The sequence below is a fragment of the Hyla sarda genome, chromosome 7, assembly GCF_029499605.1.
Source record: "Hyla sarda isolate aHylSar1 chromosome 7, aHylSar1.hap1, whole genome shotgun sequence".
NCBI lineage: Eukaryota > Metazoa > Chordata > Amphibia > Anura > Hylidae > Hyla > Hyla sarda.
The window spans coordinates 137594839-137620989 of NC_079195.1; the positions used below are offsets into that span (position 1 = coordinate 137594839).

The 26151-nt window shown below is 44.5% G+C and overlaps 1 protein-coding gene across 1 annotated transcript in view; it reads left to right on the forward strand.

Moving 5' to 3' along the window:
• Window positions 1–26151, forward strand: part of OPN4 (opsin 4) — a 136470-nt gene that overhangs the window by 41834 nt on the left and 68485 nt on the right. The window contains exon 5 of the mRNA XM_056530800.1: window positions 25629–25800. Within this exon, the coding sequence (XP_056386775.1) occupies window positions 25629–25800 (172 nt within the window). The remainder of the gene's footprint in view (window positions 1–25628; window positions 25801–26151) is intronic.

Consider the following 26151-nt stretch of genomic DNA (forward strand, 5'->3'; position numbering starts at 1 on the left):
TTTTGGGTACAAATATTTTATCCTAAGAAAAGTTAAGTTTTAGCTAATGCATATTCTCAATACTTACTTGTGGTCTGATGCGGAGGAATGTCTGTAACTGGCGAGCAGCACATTAAATATGTTTTGCACTATCCATATTTTTGAAGTCTTGGTGTAGCACCATGGTCAATCTACTCTCATGCATCAGGCATTGGTGGGTGGAAATCCTGGCTGATACATGCCTGATTCATCTTCACAAAGGTATATCTCTTCACATTTTTTGTGGACAGACAAGTTCTCCTTGGGGTCTAAGGCCCCCGCCGCACTAAACACCCACGCTGATGCCACACTACTAGCCGGGCAGGACAGCCGGGCAGGCCAGCTTTTCCAAGGCAAACTCTGCTAGTTGCGGCCACAAATCAAGTCTGGCGGCCCAGAAGTCCAGCAGATCTTCAAGGTGTGTTGACATGGTCATGTCAAGGTATGCCACCACCTTCTGGTTCAGGTCCTGCTCCATTTCTACCTGCTGCTGATGAGTTGCTTCACTATGAAGGGGGAAGACAGGTGCTCATCAGCGACTGTAGACTCAGGCTGCTGCTGATGGAGCTGGTACTGCACCTGTCACCCCACCCCAGCAGCCATGGCAGTGGAAGATGAGCACAGAGGGCCCCCCGAGTCACACCTTGGAGAGGATGGACGATGGCTCAGATAGGCATCGTTCAACTGACTACGTAGGATGTCTCTGTAGTAGGTCAGTTTGTCCTCCCTCTCAGTGGGTGTACAAAAGGCCCCCATTTTGTGCCTGTAGCGAGGGTCCAATAAGGTGGAGACCCAGCAGTCATTGTGCTGCCGAATGGTGACAATTTGGCGGTCACTATGCAAGCAAGTGAGCATGCATTGTGCCATTTGTGCAAGTGACCCGGAGAGACTCCCTGCCTCCATCTCCACTGCATACTGCCACGGTGTGTCTGGGTCCTCTGTCTAACCTTCCTCATAACCCTCTAGCTCCTCTGGCTGCTCCTGTTCCTCCTCTCCTATCAGATGACTAGAAAAACTGCCCATCTCGCAAAACCTAAACTGTGCTCCACTGTGCCCCTCCTCCCCCTCCTACTCCAGTTCAGCCCCCACAGGGCTCATGTGGCCATGAGATGTATGCGCAAAGTCTCCATTGCCCTGACCAGCCATTGTTTCCAAAACATGTTGTAGTAGATGAAGCAGTAGAATTACGTTGTTCATCCCGTAATCCTGGCGACTGACTAATAATGTGGCTTACTCAAAGAGCCTGAACAAACGGCAGGTGTCACATATGAGCTGCCATTGGTTGACATTGAAGTTACACAGGGGAGTCCCCCTTATCTGCTTGCATCATCAAGAAATCGGTGATGGTTTTTCTCTGTTCGTATAGTCGTCCCAAACATATGGAGGGTGGAATTCCAATGTGTGGAAATGTTGGAAATCAGACTATGTTGAGGGATACCGTTTTGATGCTGCAGCTCAAGGCGGGTGTGCTTTGCGGACTACAAGTGGCTGAAGTGAGTGCAAAGTTTCCTTCCCATTATTAGGATGTCTTGCAGATGGGGGGAACACTTCAGGAACCACTTGACAACCAGATTGAACACGTGTGCCATGCCGGCGCATGTTTCAGGCTTCCTTGTCGCAGCACAGACAAGATGTTCTTCCCATTGTCGGTCACCATGGTTCCCATTGCCAGTTTCATGGAGTAAGTCATGATTCGATTTATTGATGAATGACTTTTAGCAGTTTCTCCCGTGTGACTCCGTTCACCAAGGCAAACCATGTAAAGAACAGCGTGACACCACCGTGCCCTGCACACATGGTATGATGGAGAGGCAATGATACTTGTCCATGCAGTGGAGGCTGAGGACATGGTGGAAGATGAGGAGGTGGAGTCACACACTGTCACAAGACCAACGGCCTGAGAGCGTGGAGGTGGAAGCAATGTGACCTGTCCAATTTGCTGTTGTGGCTCTACAGGAACAACATTCACCCAGTGGGCCATAAAGAACATCTATTGTTCCTGACCGTAGTTACAGCTCCACACGTTGGCGCTGCCATGCACTTTGCTCCTCACCGACAGGCTCAACGACTGGCCCACCTTCTGTTCCACAAAATTATGTAGGGCTGGTACGGCATTCTTCGCAAAGAAATGACGGCTTTGTACTTTCCACCTCGGCTCGGCACAAACCATCAGTTCTCTGAAAGGTGCAGAGTCCACTACTTGAAAAGAGAGGGACTGCAGCACCAGCAACTTGGAGAGGAGCACATTCAGCTTCTGCGCTGTTGGATGAGTGGGCACATACTGTTGTCTCTTGCACATAGCTTCGCCGATGGATTGCTGGTGGAATAACTGACTCGAAGTAGGAGGAGCAGGAGAATCTGGAGCGACAGAACATGGGTTTGACACACAGCTCCCTTCGGCTGAGGTGGTGGAGCTTTGGCTAGCTGAAACAGGGAGCGGTGTGCCACTGGGTGCAGGCTGGACCACCAAATTGGTCCCACGGTTCTCCAAGGCCGCTTTATGGGGATGCTGCATATGTTGACGCAGGGCCGTGGTGCCAACATTGGGATTCTGGCCACATTTAACCTTCTGCCAACACATCTTGCATGTGGCTATGTTAACCTCCTCCGGATGCTTGATGAAAAACTGCCACACCGCCGAGTAGCTGATTTCCCACCAACAGTTCGCACTGATTGACTGCTACTGCTTCCGACTCAGGAACCCCTGTTCCACTAACTCCCTGGAAGACAGGCTGCTGCGAAGCAGGTGGTCTACCCCGGGCATGTTTGGCTCCAGAATTTCCACTTCTGCCACCATGCTGACTGCTAACCATGCTACCACCTTGCTGGCTCAGCTGCTGCCTCACGGGTAACCTTCAGCTCTCTTCTCCTGATGATGATGAAGCCCCTTCTGCACCCGGCTCCCAAGTGCGATCGGCTTCATCATCGAGTTGTGTCTGCACATCACTGATGTCCTCCTCAGGTTCCTCAACAGTGTCTGCTTCAGGAGCCTGAATGCTCGCAACACCACCTCCCATGCCACTCTCCTCATGACTACTTGCCCGCCTAGCGGAGGAAGTGGAGAATGTCTCCTTCACTTCTTGGCTGGGCAGTAGCTGCTTACTGACCTCTAGTATACTGTCCTCATAAAATAGTGGAGCTGAACCCACAGCATAAGATACTTCTGTTGGGGAGGGAACAGCATAGGACAGAGGCAATGGGAGCAAAGTGACTGCTCCCGGGCCATGCCAACTGAGGGTTGTGTCTGAGGAACCCATCGGCTGTTGACTGGAGGTGTCAGATGTCACTTGTGATGAAGTGGATGACCGTGTTAACCAATCGATGATGACAGGTGGGTTGCTGGTTGAGACACGACCGCTAGCTAATATCGGGAGCTCAGGCCTCTCGCTGCGACTACTGCTGCCACTCGCACCTAGTCTGCTGCAACCTCTGCCTGATGCATTTAGGCCTCTGCCATTCCTCTGTGCACATCCTGGCACTTCTCTGCATGACATACTTAGTGCGTATATGAGGGGGGTACAATATGCTTCACTACGTTTAAAACAGTATTTGTATACAACACCAGCAGGTGTCTACTTTCGGCTGGCCTTTCATAGTATCTAGGCCCTTAAGACTTTAACAGAAACAAAATGGTACATTGCTTAGATTTACGTATGTGGTATGCACTTATGAGGGAAGGACAATCCACTCTAGTATGCTTAAAACAGTATTTGTCTACAACACCAGCAGGTGTGTACTTTTGGCTAGCCTTTCACAGTATCTAGGCCCTTAAGACTTTAACAGGAACAAAATAGTACACCACTTAGATGTACGTATGTGTTATGCACTTATTAGGGAGGACAATGCGCTCCAGGATGCTTAAAACAGTATATGTCTACAACACCAGCAGGTGTATACTTTTGGCTGGCCTTTCACAGTATTAAGGCCCTTAAGACTTTAACAGAAACCAAAATGGTACACCACTTACATGTATGTGGAATGCACTTATGAGGGGAGGACAATATATTTTTGCCTGTCCTTTCACAGTATCAAGGCCCTTAAGAATTTAACAGGAACATAATAGTACACCATTTAGATTTATGTACGTGGTATGCACTTATGAGGGGAGGACAATAAGCTCCAGTACGCTTAACAGAGTATTTGTCTACAACACCAGCAGGTGTGTACTTTTGCCTGGCCTTTCACAGTATCTAGGCCCTTAAGACTTTAACAGGAACAAAATGGTACACTACCTAGATGAACGTATGTGGTATGCACTTATAAGGGGTATACAATGCTCTCCAGGATGCTTAAAACAGTAATTTTCTACAACACCTGCAGGTGTGTACTTTTGGCTGGCCTTTCACAGTATCTAGGCCCTTAAGACTTTAACAGGAACAAAATGGTACACCACTTAGATGTATGTGGAATGCACTTATGAGGGGAAGACAATGCGCTCCAGTACGCTTAAAACAGTATTTGTCTACAAAACCAGCAGGTGTGTACTTTTGCCTGGCCTTTCACAGTATCTAGGCTCTTAAGAATTTAACAGGAACATAATAGTATACCACTTAGATGTACATATGTGGTATGCACTTATGAGGGGAGGACAATGCGCTCCAGTTTGCTTAAAATAGTATTTGTCCACAACACCAGCAGGTGTGTCCTTTTGCCTGGCCTTTCACAGTATCTTTGCCCCTAAGAGTTTAACCAGAACAAAATAGTACACCACTTAGATGAACGAATGTGGTATGCACTCATGAGGGGTGTACAATGCGCTCCAGTACGCTTAAAACAGTAATTGTCTACAACAACAGCAGGTGTGTACTTTTGCCTGGCCTTTCACACTATCTAGGCCCTTAAGACTTTAACAGGAACAAAATGGTACACCACGTAGATGACCATCTGTGGTATGCACTCATTAGGGGTGTACAATGCGCTCCAGTACGCTTAAAACAGTAATTGCCTACAACACCAGCAGGTGTGTACTTTTGCCTGGCCTTTCACAGTATCTAGGCCCTTAAGACTTTAACAGGAACAAAATGGTACACCACTTAGATGAACGTATGTGGTATGCACTTATGAGGTGAGGACAATGCGCTCCAGTACGCTTAAACCAGTATTTGTCTACAACACGAGCAGGTGTGTACTTTGCTGGCCTTTCACAGTATCTAGGCCCTTAAGACTTTAACAGGAACCAAATGGTAAACCACTTAGATGTACGAGCAGGTTACACTTAATAGAGGACAATATGCTTTTAGTGCTCTTCTCGCCTTAACTGGCTGGCTACTATTAGCTTTTCAGTTGTTGTACACACCAGTGCTGCAGCACACAGTCGCTGTGCACTACACCCAAAATTGCTCTTTATTTCTCACTCCCTTCCCTATCAGTGCTTCTAGGCTGGATTTGGGCTTGAGGGGAATCGCTTCTGTAAAAAAAAGCTTTTCTGTGCAACACACTGCCCTCTGTCCCTCTCTGCAATAGAACGCTGATGTGACCGGGAGGTGAATCGCTGCTGTAAAAATGCTTTTCTGTGCAAAACTCACTGCTCTCTGTCCCTTTCTCTCTGCAATAGAACGCTGATGTGACAGGGAGTTGAAATGCTGCTGTAAAAATACTTTTCTACGCAACACACACTGCTATCTGTCTCTCTCTCTCTCTCTCTGCAATAAAAGGCTGAAGTGACTGGCCACAAGATGGCTGCCAATTATATAGGGCTGTGACATTACAGGGGTGGTTGGCTGTTGATAGGCTGCATGCTGTTTGTGAGTCAGGGTCATCCCGCCTACCCTTGTTCCCGCCTTCCCAGGATTCCTTGCCCCATGTCCTCACACGTGGAACCGCAATTTTAGATGCCCTGGAGCCTGGACCACACTAAATGGAGTTTAATTAAGCGATTTGTGCAATCTAATTGTGGTGATATGTGTGATATGTGCAAATCAAATTTGTCAGATTCGATTCGCTCATTCCTAGTGGACGGTGCACACCTTTTTTATATACGATACCAGGGAGCACCCCCTGTCTTTTCTTCTCTCTCTCTCAATATCCTGTATACTACAGAGGAAATTATTTTGTTTTTGAATTTCTTTTCTGTATGTCCACAGTGCTCTCTGCGGACACCTCTGTCCATGTCAGGAACTGTCCAGAGCAGGAAAAATCCCCATCGCAAACCTATGTTGCTCTGGACAGTTCCTGACACGGACAGAGGTGTCAGCAGAGAGCACTGTGGACAGACAGAAAATAAATTAAAAAAGAAAATAATTTTCTGTGGAGCATGCAGCAGTTGATGAGCACTGGAAGGATTAAATGGGTACTCCACTGGAAAACATTTTCTTTTAAATCAACTGGTGCCAGAAAGTTAAACAGATTTGTAAATACCTCTATTAAAGGATCTCAATCCTTCCAGTACTTATCCTGCTGTATGCTCCACAGGAAGGTATTTTCTTTTTGAATATCCTTTCTGCCTGACCACAAGTGCTCTCTGCTGACATCTCTGCCTATGTCAGGGACTATCCAGAGCAAGAGAGGTTTTCTATGGGGATTTGCTCCTACTCTAGACAGTTACTAAAATTGACAGAGGTGTCAACAAAGAACACTTGTGGTCAGCCAGAAAGGAAATTCAAAAAGAAATGAACTTCCTGTGTATTATGCTTAACTTTCTGGCACCAGTTCATGTAAAAAAAAAATGTTTTCCACCCAAGTACCCCTTTAATCTCCTCAAAATCTTCAAATGACATCTCAAAAGTGTCTTTCATTTCTTCAATTGTGACGCCATATGGTCTCCCGACCCTGCTGACACCTCCAGATTCTGTCATTGTGCCGCCCTTTGGTCTCTTCATGCTGCTGGCACCTCCAGGCTGCTATTGTGTCGCTCTGCGGTCTACATAGGCTGCCGCCACCTCCAGGCTATGTCATTCTGCCACCATATATTCTCCTCATGCTGATGCTACCTCCAGGCTGTGTCATTCTGCCACCATATGTTCTCCTCATGCTGATGCCCCCTCCAGGCTGTGTCGCTCTGCCACTATATAGTCTCCTCATGCTGCTGCCACCTTCAGGCTCTGTCATTGTGCTGCCATGTGATCTCCTAGTTATATTTCTTTCATTGTCATACAGTATATGTACAAAGTAAACATTTCAAGAACCCAGGTCAAACAGTTATGAGCAATGGGGGGGGCACTGAGAGGCAGGGCCTGGGATAGGCGGTAGCTCACCTCGCAGCGGACCACCAGCTAGATTTTAAGATACAAGTACGAGCTTTTTCACTGCATCAACTTATGCACTGCAGCAATTGTACATAAATGGAGCTGGAATTACCGTGGCTGCTGGCACAAGACTTTCCCTCCAATGGGTCCTCAAAAAAGGATTTAAAGTTTGCTGATTCCAATTACCAGGCTCTGTCATTGTGCCACCATGTGATCTCCTCATGCTGCTGGCACTTTAAACTGATTATGCTGACACACTAATCTATTCAAAATCTTCAATGTAAATTATAAAAAAATCTCTTTAATCTTTTCAATTGTGAGGCCCTATGGTCATCATCATATATTACCTCTGGAATTACCACAAGAATTCAATGAAACAGGTTGGAGCGATAAAAATCAACCATAACTGATTAAATGAAACAATCACAGTTTAATTTGCAGTTTCACAGTCGGGGAGCAGGGGTGGTGCTGAGAGGCAGTAGCTGGGACAGGCGGCAGCTCGCCTCACGACGGACTGCCAGCTCGATTTTAAGGTACAAGTACAAGCTTTTTCACTGCAGCAACTTATACACTGCAGCAAATCAAATTACCAAATCAACACACCCAAACACATACCAAAAAATAACATAAAAATAGCACAACTTGGCTTAAATAAACATAAAAGTTAGCACTACAGGCTGTAACTCAAAATCTTCCATACTCTGGAAACATAACAAGCACATCACTTCAAACATTTTTTATATACAATAATTTTTTTTTATGTTTAATATATATATATTTTTATTATTTTTAAAAAGATTTAATTATGTAACTAAAATATGCCTACTATGCATATATTTCCTAACCAAGCTATCAAGTCAACATACTCACACACAAACTGAAAATGAATATAAGTATAGCACAAACTGGCTTATCAAAATATAAACATAAAATTTTGCTTTGCCCAGCTATAAATCAAGCCATCCATACTTGGAAAATACACATCAGAAAGCAAAATGGAAACATAACAAGCACTCCACTGATATATACATATATACACATACATACTTTTTTTTTTAATAATCATAATAGTAACATAATCATAATAACTAGAGATGAGCGAACTTACAGTAAATTCGATTCATCACAAACTTCTCGGCTCGGCAGTTGATGACTTATCCTGCATAAATTAGTTCAGCTTTCAGGTGCTCCGGTTGGCTGGAAAAGGTGGATACAGTCCTAGGAGGCTCTTTCCTAGGACTGTATCCACCTTTTCCAGCCCACGGGAGCACCTGAAAGCTGAACTAATTTATGCAGGATAAGTCATCAACTGACGAGCCGAGAAGTTCGTGACGAATAGAATTTACTGAAAGTTCGCTCATCTCAAATAATAACATACAACACCACACACACGTATTCAAAAGTACCAACAAAATCGTAACACATACTCCTCTGTCTCTTACCAATTATTATTATTATTTTTAATACACACACACGTCATACACATTATACACACATTAACTTACAAAGTAATCCAAATAAACTAAAGCCTCACCCGGAACTAACGAAAGTATAACAGATAATCATAAAAATTATTGTGACACTGCACAGACACATATCAACATAACATCTGGTCTGACTGCCTTATCTACTATAATAATGTATGACATACAAAACAAAATATACATTTAAAACACAAAATAGATACTAAATAACATAAATATAATATAAATGAAAATATAATATAATACTATGTACTGCAGAAACACTTACAAAAACAATAGAAAACCATAGAAAAACCCTACACTAAAACCCACACCTCCCCTCCTGTACATGGGTCATACCGTCCATATAATTCACAAAGTCCAGCCCTTAACTGACCCATGTCAGGTCCCCCAAAGAAGCAAAACACCACCACCCACAAATATACCCTCCCCACCTAGCACTCCTTGAAACAAACTTATACACAGACTTATACAAACAAAAACACAACCCACTTTAGGCCGAAGTTTGGTCTCCTGTAAGCCCTTCATACCATATCAACTTAAAACAAAACAAAAATCTGGCATGTGCATACATTAACCCACTACCAGGAAGAAGGATGTAAGACTTTGATAAATAAAATTTAAGCTCTTCCCCTAACTCTTCCCCCTACACTTTTCCCTAACTCTATCCCTCCATTAAAACTGACCCTGCTCTCACCCTATCCCTATAACACATAGAAACATAGAATGTGTCGGCAGATAAGAACCATTTGGCCCATCTAGTCTGCCCAATAATCTGAATACTATGAATAGTCCCTGGCCCTATCTTATATGAAGGATAGCCTCATGCTTATCCCATGCATGTTTAAACTCCTTCACTGTATTTGCAGCAACCACTTCTGCAGGAAAGTTATTCCATGCATCCACTACTCTCTCAGTAAAGTAATACTTCCTGATATTACTTTTAAACCTTTGCCCCTCTAATTTAAAACTATGTCCTCTTGTGGTAGTTTTTCTTCTTTTAAATATGCTCTCCTCCTTTACCATGTTGATTCCCTTTATGTATTTAAAAGTCTCTATCATATCCTCTCTGTCTCTTCTTTCTTCCAAGCTATACATGTTAAGGTCCTTTAACCTTTCCTGGTAAGTTTTATCCAGCAATCCATGTACTAGTTTAGTAGCTCTTCTCTGAACTCTCTCTGGAGTATCTATATCCTTTTGGAGATACGGCCTCCAGTACTGCGCACAATATTCGAAGTGAGGTCTCACCAGTGTTCTGTATAGCAGCACGAGCACTTCTCTCTTTCTACTGCTTATACCTCTCCCTATACATCCAAGCATTCTGCTAGTGTTTCCTGCTGCTCTATTACATTGTCTTCCTACCTTTAAGTCTTCTGAAATAATTACTCCTATATCCCTATCCTCAGATACTGAGGTCAGGACTGTGTCAAATATTCTATATTCTGCCCGAGGGTTTTTACACCCCAGGTGCATTATCTTGCACTTGTCCACATTAAATTTGAGTTGCCAGAGTTCTGACCATTCTTCTGGTTTTCCTAAATTCTTTTCCATTTGGGATATCCCTCCAGGAACATCAACCCTGTTACATATCTTTGTGTCATCAGCAAAAAGACATACCTTACCATTGAGACCTTTTGCGATATCACTAATGAAGATATTAAATACTATTGGTCCAAGTACAGATTCCCGAGGTACCCCACTGGTAACAAGACCTTGCTCTGAATATTCTCCATTGACTACAACCCTCTGTTGTCTGTCATTCAGCCATTGTCTAATCCACTCAACAATATGGAAGTCCAGTCTCAATGACTGTAGTTTATTAATAAGTCTTCTATGTGGGACAGTGTCAAAATCCTTACTAAAATCTAGATATGCAATGTCTACTGCCCCTCCGCCATCTATTATTTTACTCACCCAGTCAAAAACATCAATAAGATTTGTTTGACAAGATCTCCCTGAAGTAAACCCATGTTGTTTTTCATCTTGCAATCCATGGGATTTTAGATGTTCCACAATCCTATCCTTTAGTCCTTTAGTAGGGTTTCTATTAATTTCCCCACTATTGATGTCAGACTTACTGGCCTATGGTTGCTTGATTCCTCCCTACTACCTTTCTTGTGAATGGGCACGACATTTGCAAATTTCCAATCTTCCGGGACAACTCCTGTTACCAGTGATTGGTTAAATAAATCAAGTGGTTGGTTAAGTAAACCAAAATAAAAGTACTCTACACAAAAGGTCTAGTACCTAGGGCACATCAAAAGAAAATCCTCTCCATTGTAGACATGCCCTACTGGTACCAAGACTGCCATACTCCAAAGACCTCATCTCCCCAAGGTCACCAGTGATGTTTCTTCACACCTCCACCTCAGAGTGGACCTTCTGCTGAGTAGACACTAGACGCAGTGCATTCCACATGTAGTACCTAACTACTTAACTGACTAGAAACAATGTGCCCCGATTTCGGCCACCCATGTTTTTGAATGCCTCATAAGCCCACTCAAAATAAGCAAGGCCGGCAAGTTGACTCCAGCCGATGGAAGCACCCACCCTCACATATAGTTTCACCTGAAAGCAGAGCCAGGCCAAGTCCCAAAACTTCTGGTGATCCTTTTCATGTTTAAAAGATACAATCCCACCTCTAGATCCCAACCTGGGCAGTCCCTGAGTGCCATAGACTTCTGGAAGTGGGTCAACAGTAGTGTTGCTCGCGAATATTCACAATTCGAATTTTAATCGCGAATATCGCATATTTGATAATATTACGAATATAGCACTATATATTCGTAATTACGAATATTCATTTTTTTTCGCATATGCAAAATGTTATGCGCATATGCAAAAATCCCTTATTTCATGGTATAGGGAACTATGACTAGTGCATTAATCATTAATCGCTCTGTGATTTTTTGCCCATTGAATCCAATAGGCCCATCGTGGTCTATGGGGATCTCATGGCATATAAAACAGTAAGCTAAGCAGGATGGTCTTGGCAACACAGTGGATGGGGGACCACGATGGGTTCGAGTCCCAGGGTGGGACAGAGTGCTACAGTGTTGTGGTTTAACTTTACTTTCCTCGAAAAGCAGCTGAAAGATCGCTTCTTTCATTTTTCACAAGGCCTCTGCAAAATGAAGGAAGCAATCTGATTGGTTGCTATGGGCAACTCAGAAACTTTTCCTCTGGACAGGTTTTGATAAATCTCCCTCTATGGGGGGGATTCATCAAAACCAGTGTAGAGGAAGAGTTGTGCAGTTGCCCATAGCAACCAATCAGATCGTTTCTTTCATTTTTCACAAGGCCTCTGCAAAATGAAAGAAGCGATCTGATTGGTTGCTATGGGCAACTCAGCAGCAAAGTTTCTGAGTTGCCCATAGCAACCACATTGCTTCCTTCATTTTTCAGAGGCCTTTTCAAAAATGAAAGAAGCAATCTGATTGGTTGCTATGGGCAACTGCACAACTCTTCCTCTACACTGATTTTGATGAATCTCCCCCATAGAGGGAGATTTATCAAAACCTGTGCAGAGGAAAAGTTTCTGAGTAGCCCATAGCAACCAATCAGATTGCTTCCTTCATTTTGCAGAGGCCTTGTGAAAAATGAAAGAAGCGATCTGATTGGTCGCTATTGGCAACTCAGCTGCTTTTCCAGGAAAGTAAAGTTAAACCACAGCACTGTAACACTCTGTCCCACCCCAGGACTCGAACCTGTGGTGGTCTCCAATCCACTGTGCTGCTGAGACAGTCCTGCATAGCTTACTGTTTTACATGCTGTGAGATCTCCATAGACCACAATGGGCCTATTGGTTTCAATGAGCAAAAAATAGGTCTCAATATTCGCGAATATGCACATATGCGGAAAACCAGTGTAGAGGAAGAGTTGTGCAGTTGCCCATAGCAACCAGATTGCTTCCTTCATTTTTGAAAAGGCCTACGAAAAATTAAAGAAGAGATCTGATTGCTATGGGCAACTCAGAAACTTTTCCAGGAAAAGTTTCTAAGTTGCCCATAGCAACCAATCAGATCGCTTCTTTCATTTTGCAGAGGCCTTGTGAAAAATGAAAGAAGCAATCTGATTGGTTGCTATGGGCAACTCAGCAGCGTTTCCAGGAAAGTAAAGTTAAGCCACAACACTGTAAAACTCTGTCCCACCCCGGGACCCGAGCCTGTGGTTGTCTCCCATCCACTGTGTGGCCAAGACGGTCCTGCTTAGCTTACTGTTTTACATGCTGTGAGATCCCCATAGACCACAATGGGCCTTTTGATTTCAAGGGGCAAAAAAAATCACAGAGTTAATGCACTAGTCACAGTTCCCTATACCATTAAAGAAGGGAGGGCTCAATATTCGCGAATATGCGCATATATTTTAGCATATGCGCAAAAAACGAATATTCGTCCATATATTCGTGAAATATAGCGAATTCGAATATGGCCTATGCCGCTCATTACTAGTCAACAGAACTCTTTGTCAAGGAACTGCCTTGACTGAGTCCTGATCTCCCATACTCCCAGACCCCACCGACGTATAGCCTTCAGAGTAGCATAAGCCGGAAAATGCCCATGAGGTATACGGAGGTCCTTCACTCGTCCTCCTGTCTCCCATTCCTGGAAGAAAGGCCGAAACCATTCCCTGCAGGAGAGTATCCATGGAAAAGCCCTCTCTGACCAGAGGTTTGAGATGTTAGCTTTCAAGAAGGTGTTTGTTATGAACACCACAGGGTTCACCATAGATAAACCCCCTAGTCCCATTGTGTGGTATGTAACCTCCCTCTTGACTAGGTTCAACCTGTTTCCCCATAGCAGTTGGAAAAAGAGGCTGTAGATCCTATTGTAGAGAGCCTCTGGCAAGATACATATACTGCCCAGATAGATAAACAAGGGGAGCAGGTAAGGTTTGATCAGGTGTACCCTTTCCCTGAGGGTCAAAGACCAACCCTTCCACTGGTCCACCCGCGGAATCCTTAAACTTACCATCCCAGTTTTTTGTGGGACAATCCTCCTGGCGGAATGTGATGCCCAGAATTATTGCCGAGTCCTGGGGCTCTGGAAGGGTGTCCGGGAAATCAAATGTAGGATCTCCCCCTTCCAGCCAGAGACTTTCACACTTATCCTGGTTGATCTTAGACCCAGAAGCCTCCGAGTAGCGCCCCACCTCCGACATCACCACATCGACATCCTCTCTCGAAGACATGAAAATGGTGACATCATCAGCATATGCCACTACTCTCTGGGCGACACCCAGCTCCGCCAAACGTATCCAGACTCCCACCAACGGACCATGATCTATCCCCCGGAAGAAGGGATCGATCACGAACACGTATAAAACTGGGCTCAAAAAACAACCCTGACGGACTCTGGACCCCAACTCAAAGAGAAGCCAGACCACCCGTTCACAAGCGGGAAACTCTCTTCCCCTGCATATAAAATCATAAGCCAATTCACAAAGGTACTCAGTAAGCCATATCTCAGAAGGGCGGACCAGAGGTATTGTTGGTTCACCCAATCAAATGCTTTGGTAAGATCCAAGGACAGCATGTACCCTTTAATAAGTCCCACCCTACCTCGCTCCACTGCCTCCCGAACACCGAGAACAGCACATAAGGTGCTACAGCTTGGAACGGAGCAGTACTAAGCCCTCGAAAGGAGCCGGGGTGCAAACTTGGCCAACCGATTAAACAGTATTTTGGCCAGAAGCTTCCTTTCCGTATTGAGAAGAGCTATGGGCCTCCAGTTCTCAATAAGGCTCGGATCTTTACCCTTTGACAGAAGAATCAGGGCTGACCTCCTCGATGACTTTGGCAGAGTGCTGGAGGAAAGACACTCATTAAAGACCTTGGTCAAGAATGGAGCTAAAGACTCCTTAAAAGTCCTGTACCACTCAGATGTTAAGCCATCCGCACCTGGTGACTTCTTATGGGTCAGCCCCTCAATTGCCAGTCTCACTTCCTCTTCCCTGATTTCCTCGGCCAAAACATCAAGAGAGGGGTCTACCCCTTGCTCAGGAACAGTTTCAGCCAGGAAAGCCGACATCCTGTCTTTATCTAGATCCTTCATTCCCAAGAGGTGTGAGTAGAAGGATCTGATGACCTCCAAGATCCCTGATCTGGACCGATTCAGGGATCCCGTACTATCAACCAGTCTCGGAATGAACTTACTACTCACTTACATCTTGCAGTTTTTGTAAGGGTCGGGTGATGCCTCAAGAAATCCCTCTCAAAAACCAAAGATGTGTGCCTATCGTACTGACACTTCATCAGCAAGGATTTCACTCTGGAGATATACTTCCAGCTACCTCCAGTCGAGAAAAGGAGTTCAAGTTTCCTCCTCAGTCCCTGATACAGGCGGTACCTGTTCAGGGACCTCGAGAGCTGGCAGGAGAACCCCACAACCCGCTTCTTGAACAACTCCCACCACTCCAGCTTATTACTACAAAGGCCCAGTAAAGGTACCTGAAAATCCTCAAAGAACTGTCTTATCTCCGCTTCCTCCAGGAGAGACGAATAAAGCTTCCAGTAATTTTTGCCCCTCCGAGGAGTTTCTGAAACATTCAAAGAAAAAGAAATCAAACAGTGGTCGGAGAACTCTACCTCAACCGAAGACACTGAAGAAGAGACATCTTCCTCCTTAAAATAAAACCTGTCTAGTCTAGACCTACAGCTACCTCGATGATAGGTGAAACCCATGTGGACTGGGGGGCTCCGGATGTGGACATCCTTTAAGCAAGCTTCCCTAACTATGCTATTGAGGGCTCTGTTATCATAAGCCAACCGATCATTGGAGCCTCTCCTATCTTGGGATCTCGTGGCATTATTGAAATGCCCTCCAAAGATCACCTGTCAGCTCTTAAAAAGGAAGGGCTTAATCCTCATAAAGAGATCCTTTCGCCTCCACTTTGTCTGCGGGGCGTAGATGTTAATGAGCCAAAGCTCCTGTCCCTTCATGAGGACATTCAAGAACAGGCACCTCCCAATTTCTAACTCAATAACCAGTCGGCATCCAACCGCAGTGGAAAAAAGGACCGCCACCCCACTATACGGCTCAGCCACAAGAGACCAGTGGGAGGGCCCACTCTCTCCTGGCTTTAAGCAGGGAGGCAAGATCTGACAACCTGGTCTCCTGTAAAAAGAAAATGTTGGCTACAAAATCAAAGACTGCAAATCTAGCGGTATATTACTTAATACTGGCACAATTAATTGATGCCAGGGTCAGTGGGATGAGTGCCACCATCATTAGTGATTGAGTTAGACGGCCTTAACCCCCTAATTTTTGCCTTTTCTTGGCCCCTTCATCACCAGAAGAAGAGGCTTCCTTGTCTTTGGCCCCTTTTTAAAATTCTGACTGATCCATTACTGGCTCCACGTTGGGGTGACACAGACACCAGCAGCCACACTATTGCTAGCCACTGCATTAGCTTCTGCACCCCCCACACCTCCCCCAGCCACTTCACCATCTTCTCTGATATTGCTATCTTCCATAGCCTCCACCTGTTTTTCCACATGCTCCTTCACTGACAGCACTTCATCTTCACCGCCACTACTCTCCCCATCATCCTCCACCACAACCTCCTTTCCTGGGGTTTTCATGACGGCGAATCTGTCATTATTTAGCAGCTTCTCCCGGAAGATGCCGCTGCCTTCCACAAGCTCTTATCTCCTTTCCTCTAGCTTTTTAATTTCTAGTTTTAAAGCCTCCATGTGTATTTTAAGTTCTGGCCTCTTCTTTTTGGAACCAGTGTTATGGAGATTCCTTTCCAACTTCAGGTCTTCCCTCGCTGCACAAAGCTCTTTACCGCAGGTTTTGTATTCCTTGAACCTTGCAGTCATATGGGAATAGAATGTGTCCATTGATTCCCTAGGCCCTCTGTTCCCCCACATCTCCACATAAGCCACACTTTTCTTGCTTGGCTTTTTCTTTGCCTTCGCCTGGGAAGCAGAGCCTGTATTGCTACAGTCTCTGCTTGATCTTCTCCCATCGGCCAGAATGTTGGCTGTAGCAGGCTGCTCTCCACTCCCGCCAGCCTAAAATGGGTAGTGGAGGCCCGGCTGGCTTTGGCCAAGTTCCTGGAAGTCTGGAGCTCAAAAGACACACAACCTCCCTGGAGATGGAATTACCGTGGCTGCTGGCACCAGACTTGCCCTCCAATGGGTCCCCAAAAAGGATTTAAAGTTTGCTCATTCCAATTATCAGGCTCTGTCATTGTGCCGCCATGTGATCTCCTCATGCTGCTGGCACATTAAACTTGTTAATCTATTCAAAATCTTCAACTAAAATTAAAAAAAAATATTTTCAATTGTGAGGCCTTATGGTCGTCATCATATATTACCTCTGGAATTACCACAAGAATTCAATGAAACAGTTTGGAGTGCTAAAAATGAACCATAACTGATTAAATGTAACATTCACAGTTTCACAGTCAAGAGGGCGCTGTGAGGCTGGGGCTGGAACAGGTAGTAGCTTGCCTTGCAGCTGACCGCCATCTCGATGCTCACCAGAATGGGTCCTCAAAAAAGGATTAACATTTTTTTTAAATAAATTAAAATGAAATTAAATGAAAATTAAATTGAACATTTTTTTTAATCTCTTCAATTGTGACGCCATATGTTCTCCTGAATCTGCTGCCATATCCAGATGCTCTACGGCATTGATTCTAATAGCGACGCCTGTAACCTGCATGTCATGCTAGGGACTGGGGAGGAGGGAACCTACAACATAGAGGGGGAAGATAGTGTAGATAGAGAGGGGGGACTTATTAATGTACCTGGGGGTGGAACGGAGAGAGTAAGAATAGTTAATAGAGATAGGCTTTATAGGAAAAAAACAACATACACCATTGAAATGCATGTTTACTAATGCCAGAAGTCTGTCCAATAAAACTAACGAACTGGAGTGGTTGATGTCTGAGAATAATTATGACATAGTGGGTATAACGGAGACTTGATTGGACGATAGCTGTGACTGGGCGATCAACATACAGGGTTATAGTCTATTCAAGAAGGATCGGACAAAACGGAAAGGGGGAGGAGTTTGTCTTTATGCAAAATCCAGTCTGAAGGCTGCACTGCTGGAGGATATACGGGAGGGAAACGATAATGTGGAGTCATTAAGGGTAGAAATATTTGGAGATAAAAATAAAAAAATTCTGGTGGGGGTTTGCTATAAGCCGCCAAACATAATGGAAGAGCCAGAAGATCAATTACTGAGGCAAATAAACAAGGCAGCAAATCAGAATGAGGTGATAATAATGGGGGACTTTAACTATCTTGATATAAACTAGGAGACTGAGGCCTGTGAATGTCATAAAGGAAACAGGTTTCTGACTATAGCTAAAGACAATGATCTGTCCCAAATGGTACAGGGCCAGACCAGATTGGGTGCCCTGCTAGACTTAATATTAACCAACAGACCTGACAGAGTAACTAATGTGCAGGAAAAAGGACCCCTAGGAAATAGTGATCATAATATAATACATTATAACTTGATCTTCAACAAGGGAATCTTGCGAGGGGCCACAAAAACAATGAACTTTAGGAACGCAAAGCTTGACCAACTCATAGAAGCCCTTAACAATATTAAATGGGATAATGTCAACAAAAACAAAAATACTGACACTAAATGTGAGACTTTTAAAAAATACCTTACATTCTCACTGTAAGATGTATATACCTTATGGGAATAAAAGCATCAGGAATAAAAGAAAACCACATAAAAATGTTAAGGGGGCAATCAATTACAAAAAAAAAAGCATTTCAATGAATAAAACAGGAAGACAGTGAAGAAGCATTAAAAAGCTATAGAGAAAAATGCAGAATATGTAAAAAACAGATAAAAGCCACAAAAATAGAGACAGAAAGACACATTGCCAAAGAGAATAAATGTTTTTTAACTTTATAAATAGCAAAGAGGTTAAAAATGAAAGTGTTGGCCCTTTAAAAAACCATAAGGAAGAAATTGTAAACGGGATCAGGAAAAAGCAGATATATTAAATTCTTCTCCTCTGTATTCACTGAGGAAAATGAAATGCCAGGTGAAATACTGGTAAACTCCCCAGTATAGGTCACCTGTCTAACACAGAAAGAAGTTCAGTGCCGCCTACAAAAATTAAAAGAGACAAATCCCCAGGTCCAGATGGCATTCACCCCCGTGTTTTAAAGGAGAACTACGGGATTGAACATTTTATCCCCTATCCTAAGGATAGGAGATAAGTTTCAGATCGCGGGGGGTCTGACCGCTGGGCCCCCCCACGATCTCCCGTACGGGGCCCCGGCTCTCTGCATAGAGAGCGCGTGTCGACCACCGCACGAGGCGGTGGCTGACATGCGCCTTCCATTTACTGCTATGGGAGAGCCGAAGCGCTGCCTTCGGCAATTTCCGTCTCTCCCATAGCAGTGTATGGAGGGGGCGTGTCGGCTGCTCCTTCGTGCGGTGGTCAACACGCCCTCTCTAACCAGAGAGCCGGGGCCCGTTACTGGGAGATCGCGGGGGGCCCCAGCGGTCGGACCCCCCGCGATCTGAAACTTATCCCCTAGTAACGGGATACATTTTTCCATCCTGTAGTTCACCTTTAAAGGAATTAAGTAATGTAATAGATAGACCCCTATTTTTATTATTCAGGGACTCTATAGTGAAAGGGACTGTTCCCCAGGACTGGCGCATGGCAAATGTGGTGCCAATATTTAAAAAGGGGTCAAAAGGTGACCTCGGGAATTAAAGACCCGTTAGTTTAACCTTGGTTGTATGTAAATTGAGGGTTTTGTAAGAGATGCTATTTTGGAGTATCTTGATAAAAATAAATGTATGACTCCATATCAGCATGGCTTTATGAGGGATCGGTCCTGTCAAATTAACCTGCTCAGCTTTTATGAGGAGGTGAGCTACAGACTGGACCAGGGGGGAATCGCTGGATATCGTATATCTGGATTTTTCCAAAGCTTTTGAAACGGTACCACATAAAAGATTGGTGCATAAAATGAGAAGGATGGGGCTGGGAGAGAATGTGTGTAAGAGGGTGGTTATTAATGATACTTATTCTGATTGGGAGGCTGTTACTACAGGGGTCAGTATTGGGCCCTGTTCTATTTAATATATATATATATATATATATATATATATATATATATATATACCATATATGCCGACGTATAAGACGACTTGGCGTATAAGACGACCCCCAACTTTTACAGTTAAAATATAGAGTTTGGGATATACTCGCCATATAAGACTACCCCTCCTACCGCGATGTACGGTACCTTGTAGTTCCCCTCTCATTAGGTAGGCATCATGTTCCCCCACATTAGGTAGGCAGTATAGTTCCCCCCACATTAGGTAGGCAGTATAGTTCCCCCCACATTAGGTAGGCAGTATAGTTCCCCCCACATTAAGTTGGCAGTTCCCCCACATTAGGTTGCCAGTTCCCCCACATTAGGTTGCCAGCTCCCCCACATTAGGTCGGCAGTTTCCCCACATTAGGTCGGCAGTTCCCCCACATTAGGTCGGCAGTCCCCCCACATTAGGTCGGCAGTTCCCCCACAATAGTAGGCAGCTCCCCCACAATAGGTCGGGAGTTACCCCACATTAGGTCAGCAGCTCCCCCACATTAGTAGGCAGCTCCCCCACATTTGTAGGCAGCTCCCCCCACATTTGTAGGCAGCTCCCCCCACATTAGGTCAGCAGTTCCCCCACAATAGTAGGCAGCTCCCCCCACATTTGTAGGCAATTCCCCCACATTAGGTAAGCATTTCCCCCACAATAGTAGGCAGTTCCCCCACAATAGTAAGCAGCTCCCCCCACATTTGTAGGCAGCTCCCCCACAATAGTAGGCAGCTCCCCCCACATTTGTAGGCAGCTCCCCCACAATAGTAGGCAGCTCCCCCCAAATTTGTAGGCAGCTCCCACCACATGTGTAGGCAGCTCCCCCCACATTAGGTCAGCAGTTCCCCTGCAATAGTAGGCAGCTCCCCCCACATTAGATTGGCAGCTCCCACCAACAGACATACAGCTTCCAGCCATATACAGTGTGTGGCTGTAGGCTGTATGTCTGTACTGCCCCCACAAAGTTCCGGTCACCACTCCTCCGGCCCGGGTCACCAACTACTGCTATGGCCTATGGACCATAGCAGTAGGTGCCGGGACTGTGGAGCGGTGACTGGATCACTTAAGATAGCACGGCCGGTCACTCACCAGGCCACGGTCAGCGCGTCCTCCTGCGGTCCTCCTTGTCCTGCGCTCCTCTGCCTCTATGGTCGTAGGCACGTGACGTCACTGACGTCCCGTGCGTACAACCATAGAGACGGAGGACCGGACCGCAGGAGGACCGAAGGAGGATCGCAGGAGGACGACGGGGAACGGTAAGTGACACATTTTTCGGGACACAGGGATGTCCGGCATAGGAATACCTATGATTATCTGCCCGGGCCGGCTCCCGTGTGTGGCTGCAGGCGGGGGCCGGCCAGAGCAGGTAAAACTAATACTGTATACTAAAAACCAGGGGGCCTCCAGCTGTTGTAAAACTACAACTCCCAGCATGCCCGGACAGCCTTTGCCGTGCTGGGAGTTTTAGTTTCACAACAGCTGGAGGCACCCTGGTTTTTAGTATACAGTATTAGTTTTTACTTGCTCAGGCCGGCCCCTGCCTGCAGCCACACACGGGAGCCGGCCTGGGCAGATAATTAGAAGTTTTCCTATCCCGGACCTCAATACCCGGCATATAAGACGACCCCCGACTTTTCAGAAGAAAATTCGCGGTTAAAAAGTCGTCTTATACGCCGGGATATACGGTATATTAATTACCTTGTAGAGCGGTTGAATAGTAAAGTAGCAATCTTTGCAGATGATACTAAACTCTGTAAAGCGGTAAACACTACAGAGCACTGTGCACTATTACAAATGGATCTGGATAGGTTGGAGGTTTGGACTGGGAAGTGGAAGATGAGGTTCAGCACTGATAAATGTAAGGTTATGCACATGGGGAAGAGTAATCCGGGCTGGGATTATGTATTAAATGGGAGAACACTTGGGCCGACTGATGTGGAAAAGGACTTGGGAGTCTTAGTTAACAGTAAATTTAGCTGTAGTGACCAGTGTCGGGCAGCTGCTGCCAAGGCTAATAAAATCATGGGGTACATCAATAGGGGCAAAGATGCCCACGACAAGGAAATAATTCTACCGCTGTACAAATCACTAGTCAGACCACACATAGAATACTATGTACAGTACTGGGCACCAGTGTACAAGAAAGATATAGGGGAGCTGGAGAGGGTTCAAAGACAGCAACCAGAGTAATACGGGGAATGGCAGGACTACAGTACCCAGAAGATTATCGGAATTATGGTTATTTAGTTTAGAAAAAGAAGGCTTAGGGACAAACTAATAACAATGTATAAATATATCAGGGGACAGTACAGAGATCTCTCAAATGATCTATTTATACCCAGGACTGTATCTATAACAAGGAGGCATCCTCTACGTCTTGAGGAAAGAAGCTTTCTACACCAGCACAGATGGGGGTTCTTTACTGTAAGAGCAGTGAGACTGTGGATCTCTGTGCCAGAGGAGGTGGTCATGGAGAACTCTGTAAATAAGTGCAAAAGGGGGCTGGATGCATTTTTGGAGAATAATAACATTGCTGGTTATGTATACTAAATTTATAGGGACAAAACGTTGATCCAGGGATTTATTCTGACTGCCATATTTGGAGTCAGGAAGGAATTTTTACCTCTAGTATGAGGGTTTTTTGCCTTCCTCTGGATAAACTCAGTAGGGACTCATTAGGGATATAGGTTGACCTTGATGGACTCTGGTCTTTTTTCAAACTTATGAACTATGTTACTATGTTACTATACTGAATAACAGTATTATTTCACTAACCCGGCACACTCCCTATGCGTATTACGACAAGGCAAAGTGTTCTGCACCCATATTGAGGCTCTCTGTAGCCTAGAAATAGCTGTTTTTAATAGCAATTCACAGTGAATAAATTCGGATCTAACCAAATTTTTTCGGAAAATTTGGCGAATCGGCCTAATCAAATTTTTCAAAAATTTGCTCATCTTTAGTTCTCACCCACATGGGCCCTGTGAAGTGTAGTACCAAGATTTGGTATTTTATTTGATATGTAATCGTAGATTATAATAAATACTGATTTATACAATTGCAGTAGTCCATAAATCCATGCAGTCCATGAGCACTGATTTTAGGATAAATTTTATTAGCTACAAAACAAGCAGGCTGGCATTACCAGGTTGCCAGGGGCCTTTTATTTTGACCTTTTCCATCCTAAGACCACCTTATGGTAACCAGCTCTTTACTATCATATGGCTTTTTCTTTTAAGTGATTAAATAAAAAAGGCAATAGAACACCCCCACATTCTTAATTACCGTATTTATCGGCGTATAACACGCATTTTTTAGGTTAAAACTTTTAGCCTAAAGTCTATCTGCGTGTTATACGCCGATATGCCGCTGCAGTTCAATGATTTAAAGCGGGCTCTTTAAATCAATGAACTGCAGCAGCTTTTGCAGGTCCAGAGACCTGCCGTCGCTGCCCAATTCTCTGCCCCTGCCTATTCTGGGGTCCAGAGGCTGCCGGCGCCGCTGCCCCATTGCCTCCCCCATCCTCGTTTTTTATGACCCCGCAGAAGCCCCCAGGAAAGGCAGGGGGAGAGAGGCCGTTGCTGCCTGCTTCTCTCCCCCTGCCTTTCTTGGGGTCTAGAGCCCTGCTGCCGCCGCTTCTCTCCCCCTGGCTATCGGCGCCGTTGCCCCATTGCCGATGCCGCTGCGCCATTGCCTCCCCCATCCCCGGTTTTATAATCACCTGCGCAATGATGAGTGGCGTCGCGTTGAAGACGTCACTCGTCATTGCGCCTCGCAGCCAATAGCAACGACGCCACACCGGAGCCAGAAGCAGCGTGGACCCAACCCCGGCAACAGGTAATTATAAAACCAGGGATGGGGGAGGCAATGGGGCAGTGGCGCCGGCAATGGAGCAGCGGGGCCGAAAGCCAGTGGGAGAGAAGCGGCGGCAGCAGGGCTCTAGACCCCAGGAAAGGCAGGGGGAGAGAAGCGGGCAGTGACGGCCTCTCTCCCCCTGCCTTCCCTGGGGACTTCTGCGGGGTCAGAAACAGTGTATCGGGGTATACACATGCACACACACGCACCCTCATTTTACCAAGGATATTTGGGTAAAAAACTTTTTTTTACCCAAATATCCTTGGTAAAATGAGGGTGCGTGTTATAGGCCGGTGCATGGTATACCCCGATAAATATGGCCATTCTGTAAAAAATAAGAATGCTGATCATCGTTGTAGTCCACCGAATCTTGGGCCTTCTTCCCAGCTGCAAAGGAGATGTAGTCTAAGCAAAAGAGGTGTGGCTTTGGTTTGGGGGTTGGGCTTGAGATGCAACACTCTGCTGGGGAAAGATTTTGGTATAGTTTAAGCTAACAAATACTTTAGTTGGTCTAAACAGACTCAATCATCTAAGAATACAGCAAATTTATTAACCCCTTAAGGACTCAGCCCATTTTGGCCTTAAGGACTCAGACAATTTAATTTTTACGTTTTCATTTTTTCCTCCTCGCCTTCTAAAAATCATAACTCTTTTATATTTTCATCCACAGACTAGTATGAGGGCTTGTTTTTTGCGCGACCAGTTGTCCTTTGTAATTACATAACTTATTATATCATAAAATGTATGGCGCAACCAAAAAACACTATTTTTGTGGGGAAATTAAAAAGAAAAACGCAATTTTGCTAATTTTGGAAGGTTTTGTTTTCATGCCGTACAATTTATGGTAAAAATGATGTGTGTTCTTTATTCTGAGGGTCAATAGGATTAAAATGATACCCATTATTACGTACTTTTATATTATTGTTGTGCTTAAAAAAAATCACAAACTTTTTAACCAAATTAGTACGTTTATAATCCCTTTATTTTGATGACCTCTAACTTTATTATTTTTCCGTATAAGCGGCGGTATGGGGGCTAATTTTTTGCGCCATGATCTGTAATTTTTTTTGTTACCACATTTGCATATAAAAAACTTTTAATACATTTTTTATAATTTTTTTTTATAAAATGTATAAAAAAAGTAGCAATTTTGGACTTTTTTTTTCCGTTCACGCCGTTAACCGTACGGGATCATTAACATTTTATTTTAATAGTTCTGACATTTACGCACGCAGCGATACCAAATATGTCTATAAAATTTATTTTTTACGCTTTTTGGGGGTAAAATAGGAAAAAACTGACGTTTTACTTTTTATTGGGGGAGGGGATTTGTCCCTTTTTTTTTACTTTTACATTTTTTTACATTTTTTTTTTTACACTTGAATAGTCCCCATAGGGGACTATTCATAGCAATACCATGATTGCAAATACTGATCTGTTCTATGTATAGGACATAGAACAGATCAGTGTTATCGGCGATCTTCTGCTCTGGTCTGCTCGATCTCAGACCAGAGCCGGAGACGCCGGGAGCCGTACAGAGGAAGGTGAGGAGACCTCCGTGCGGCGTTCTGAATGATCGGATCCCCGCAGCAGCGCTGCGGGCGATCCGATCATTCATTCAAATCGCGCACTGCCGCAGATGCCGGGATCTGTATTGATCCCGGCACCTGAGGGGTTAATGGCGGACGCCCGCGAGATCACGGGGGGTCCCTGGCTGCGATCAGCAGCCGGGATCAGCCGCGCATGACACGGGCATCGCTCCGATGCCCGCGGTTATGCACAGGACGTAAATGTACGTCCTGGTGCGTTAAGTACCACCGCACCAGGACGTACATTTACGTCCTGCGTCCTTAAGGGGTTAAACATCATGATACAGTTTGATACATCTGGCACATTCTTAGACTGCCTACTATAAGTTTACATTGTCTATGAATATATCTGGGCCACTGTTCTAAATATAAATAATTAATAACATCAACTTTTTGTTTTTTTTCTAAAAGGTGCCTATGTCCCTGAAGGGCTCTTCACCTCCTGCACATGGGACTATATGACCTTCACACCATCTGTTAGAGCATACACAATGCTCCTCTTCTGCTTTGTCTTCTTCATACCCCTTTTTGTCATTATCTATTGCTACATATATATTTTCAAGGCCATCAGGAATACTAACAGGTGACTCATTTACATTTATCTGTGTAATTGGTGATAGAACTACACATAAAGATGCGTTTTGTAGTAGATCTCAATAACTATCACCAACAATATATTCAAAACCAAAAAGAATTACAGGAAAATATATACAACAATATATTCATCCAATGATGTATTAAAGTAAATTGCCCCAATCTACGTCTATAACATTAAACCATGCACTGTTTATGTGCAAAAGCTTGTTTGTCTATACTTTGTGAAAATGTCAGAATAGATATATGAGGAGTACTCTGTATATAGTTTTTATGAGTAGTTTTAAAGTACAAGTTAATACAATAAACAAACAAAAAACAAAATGACTCATAAGATATA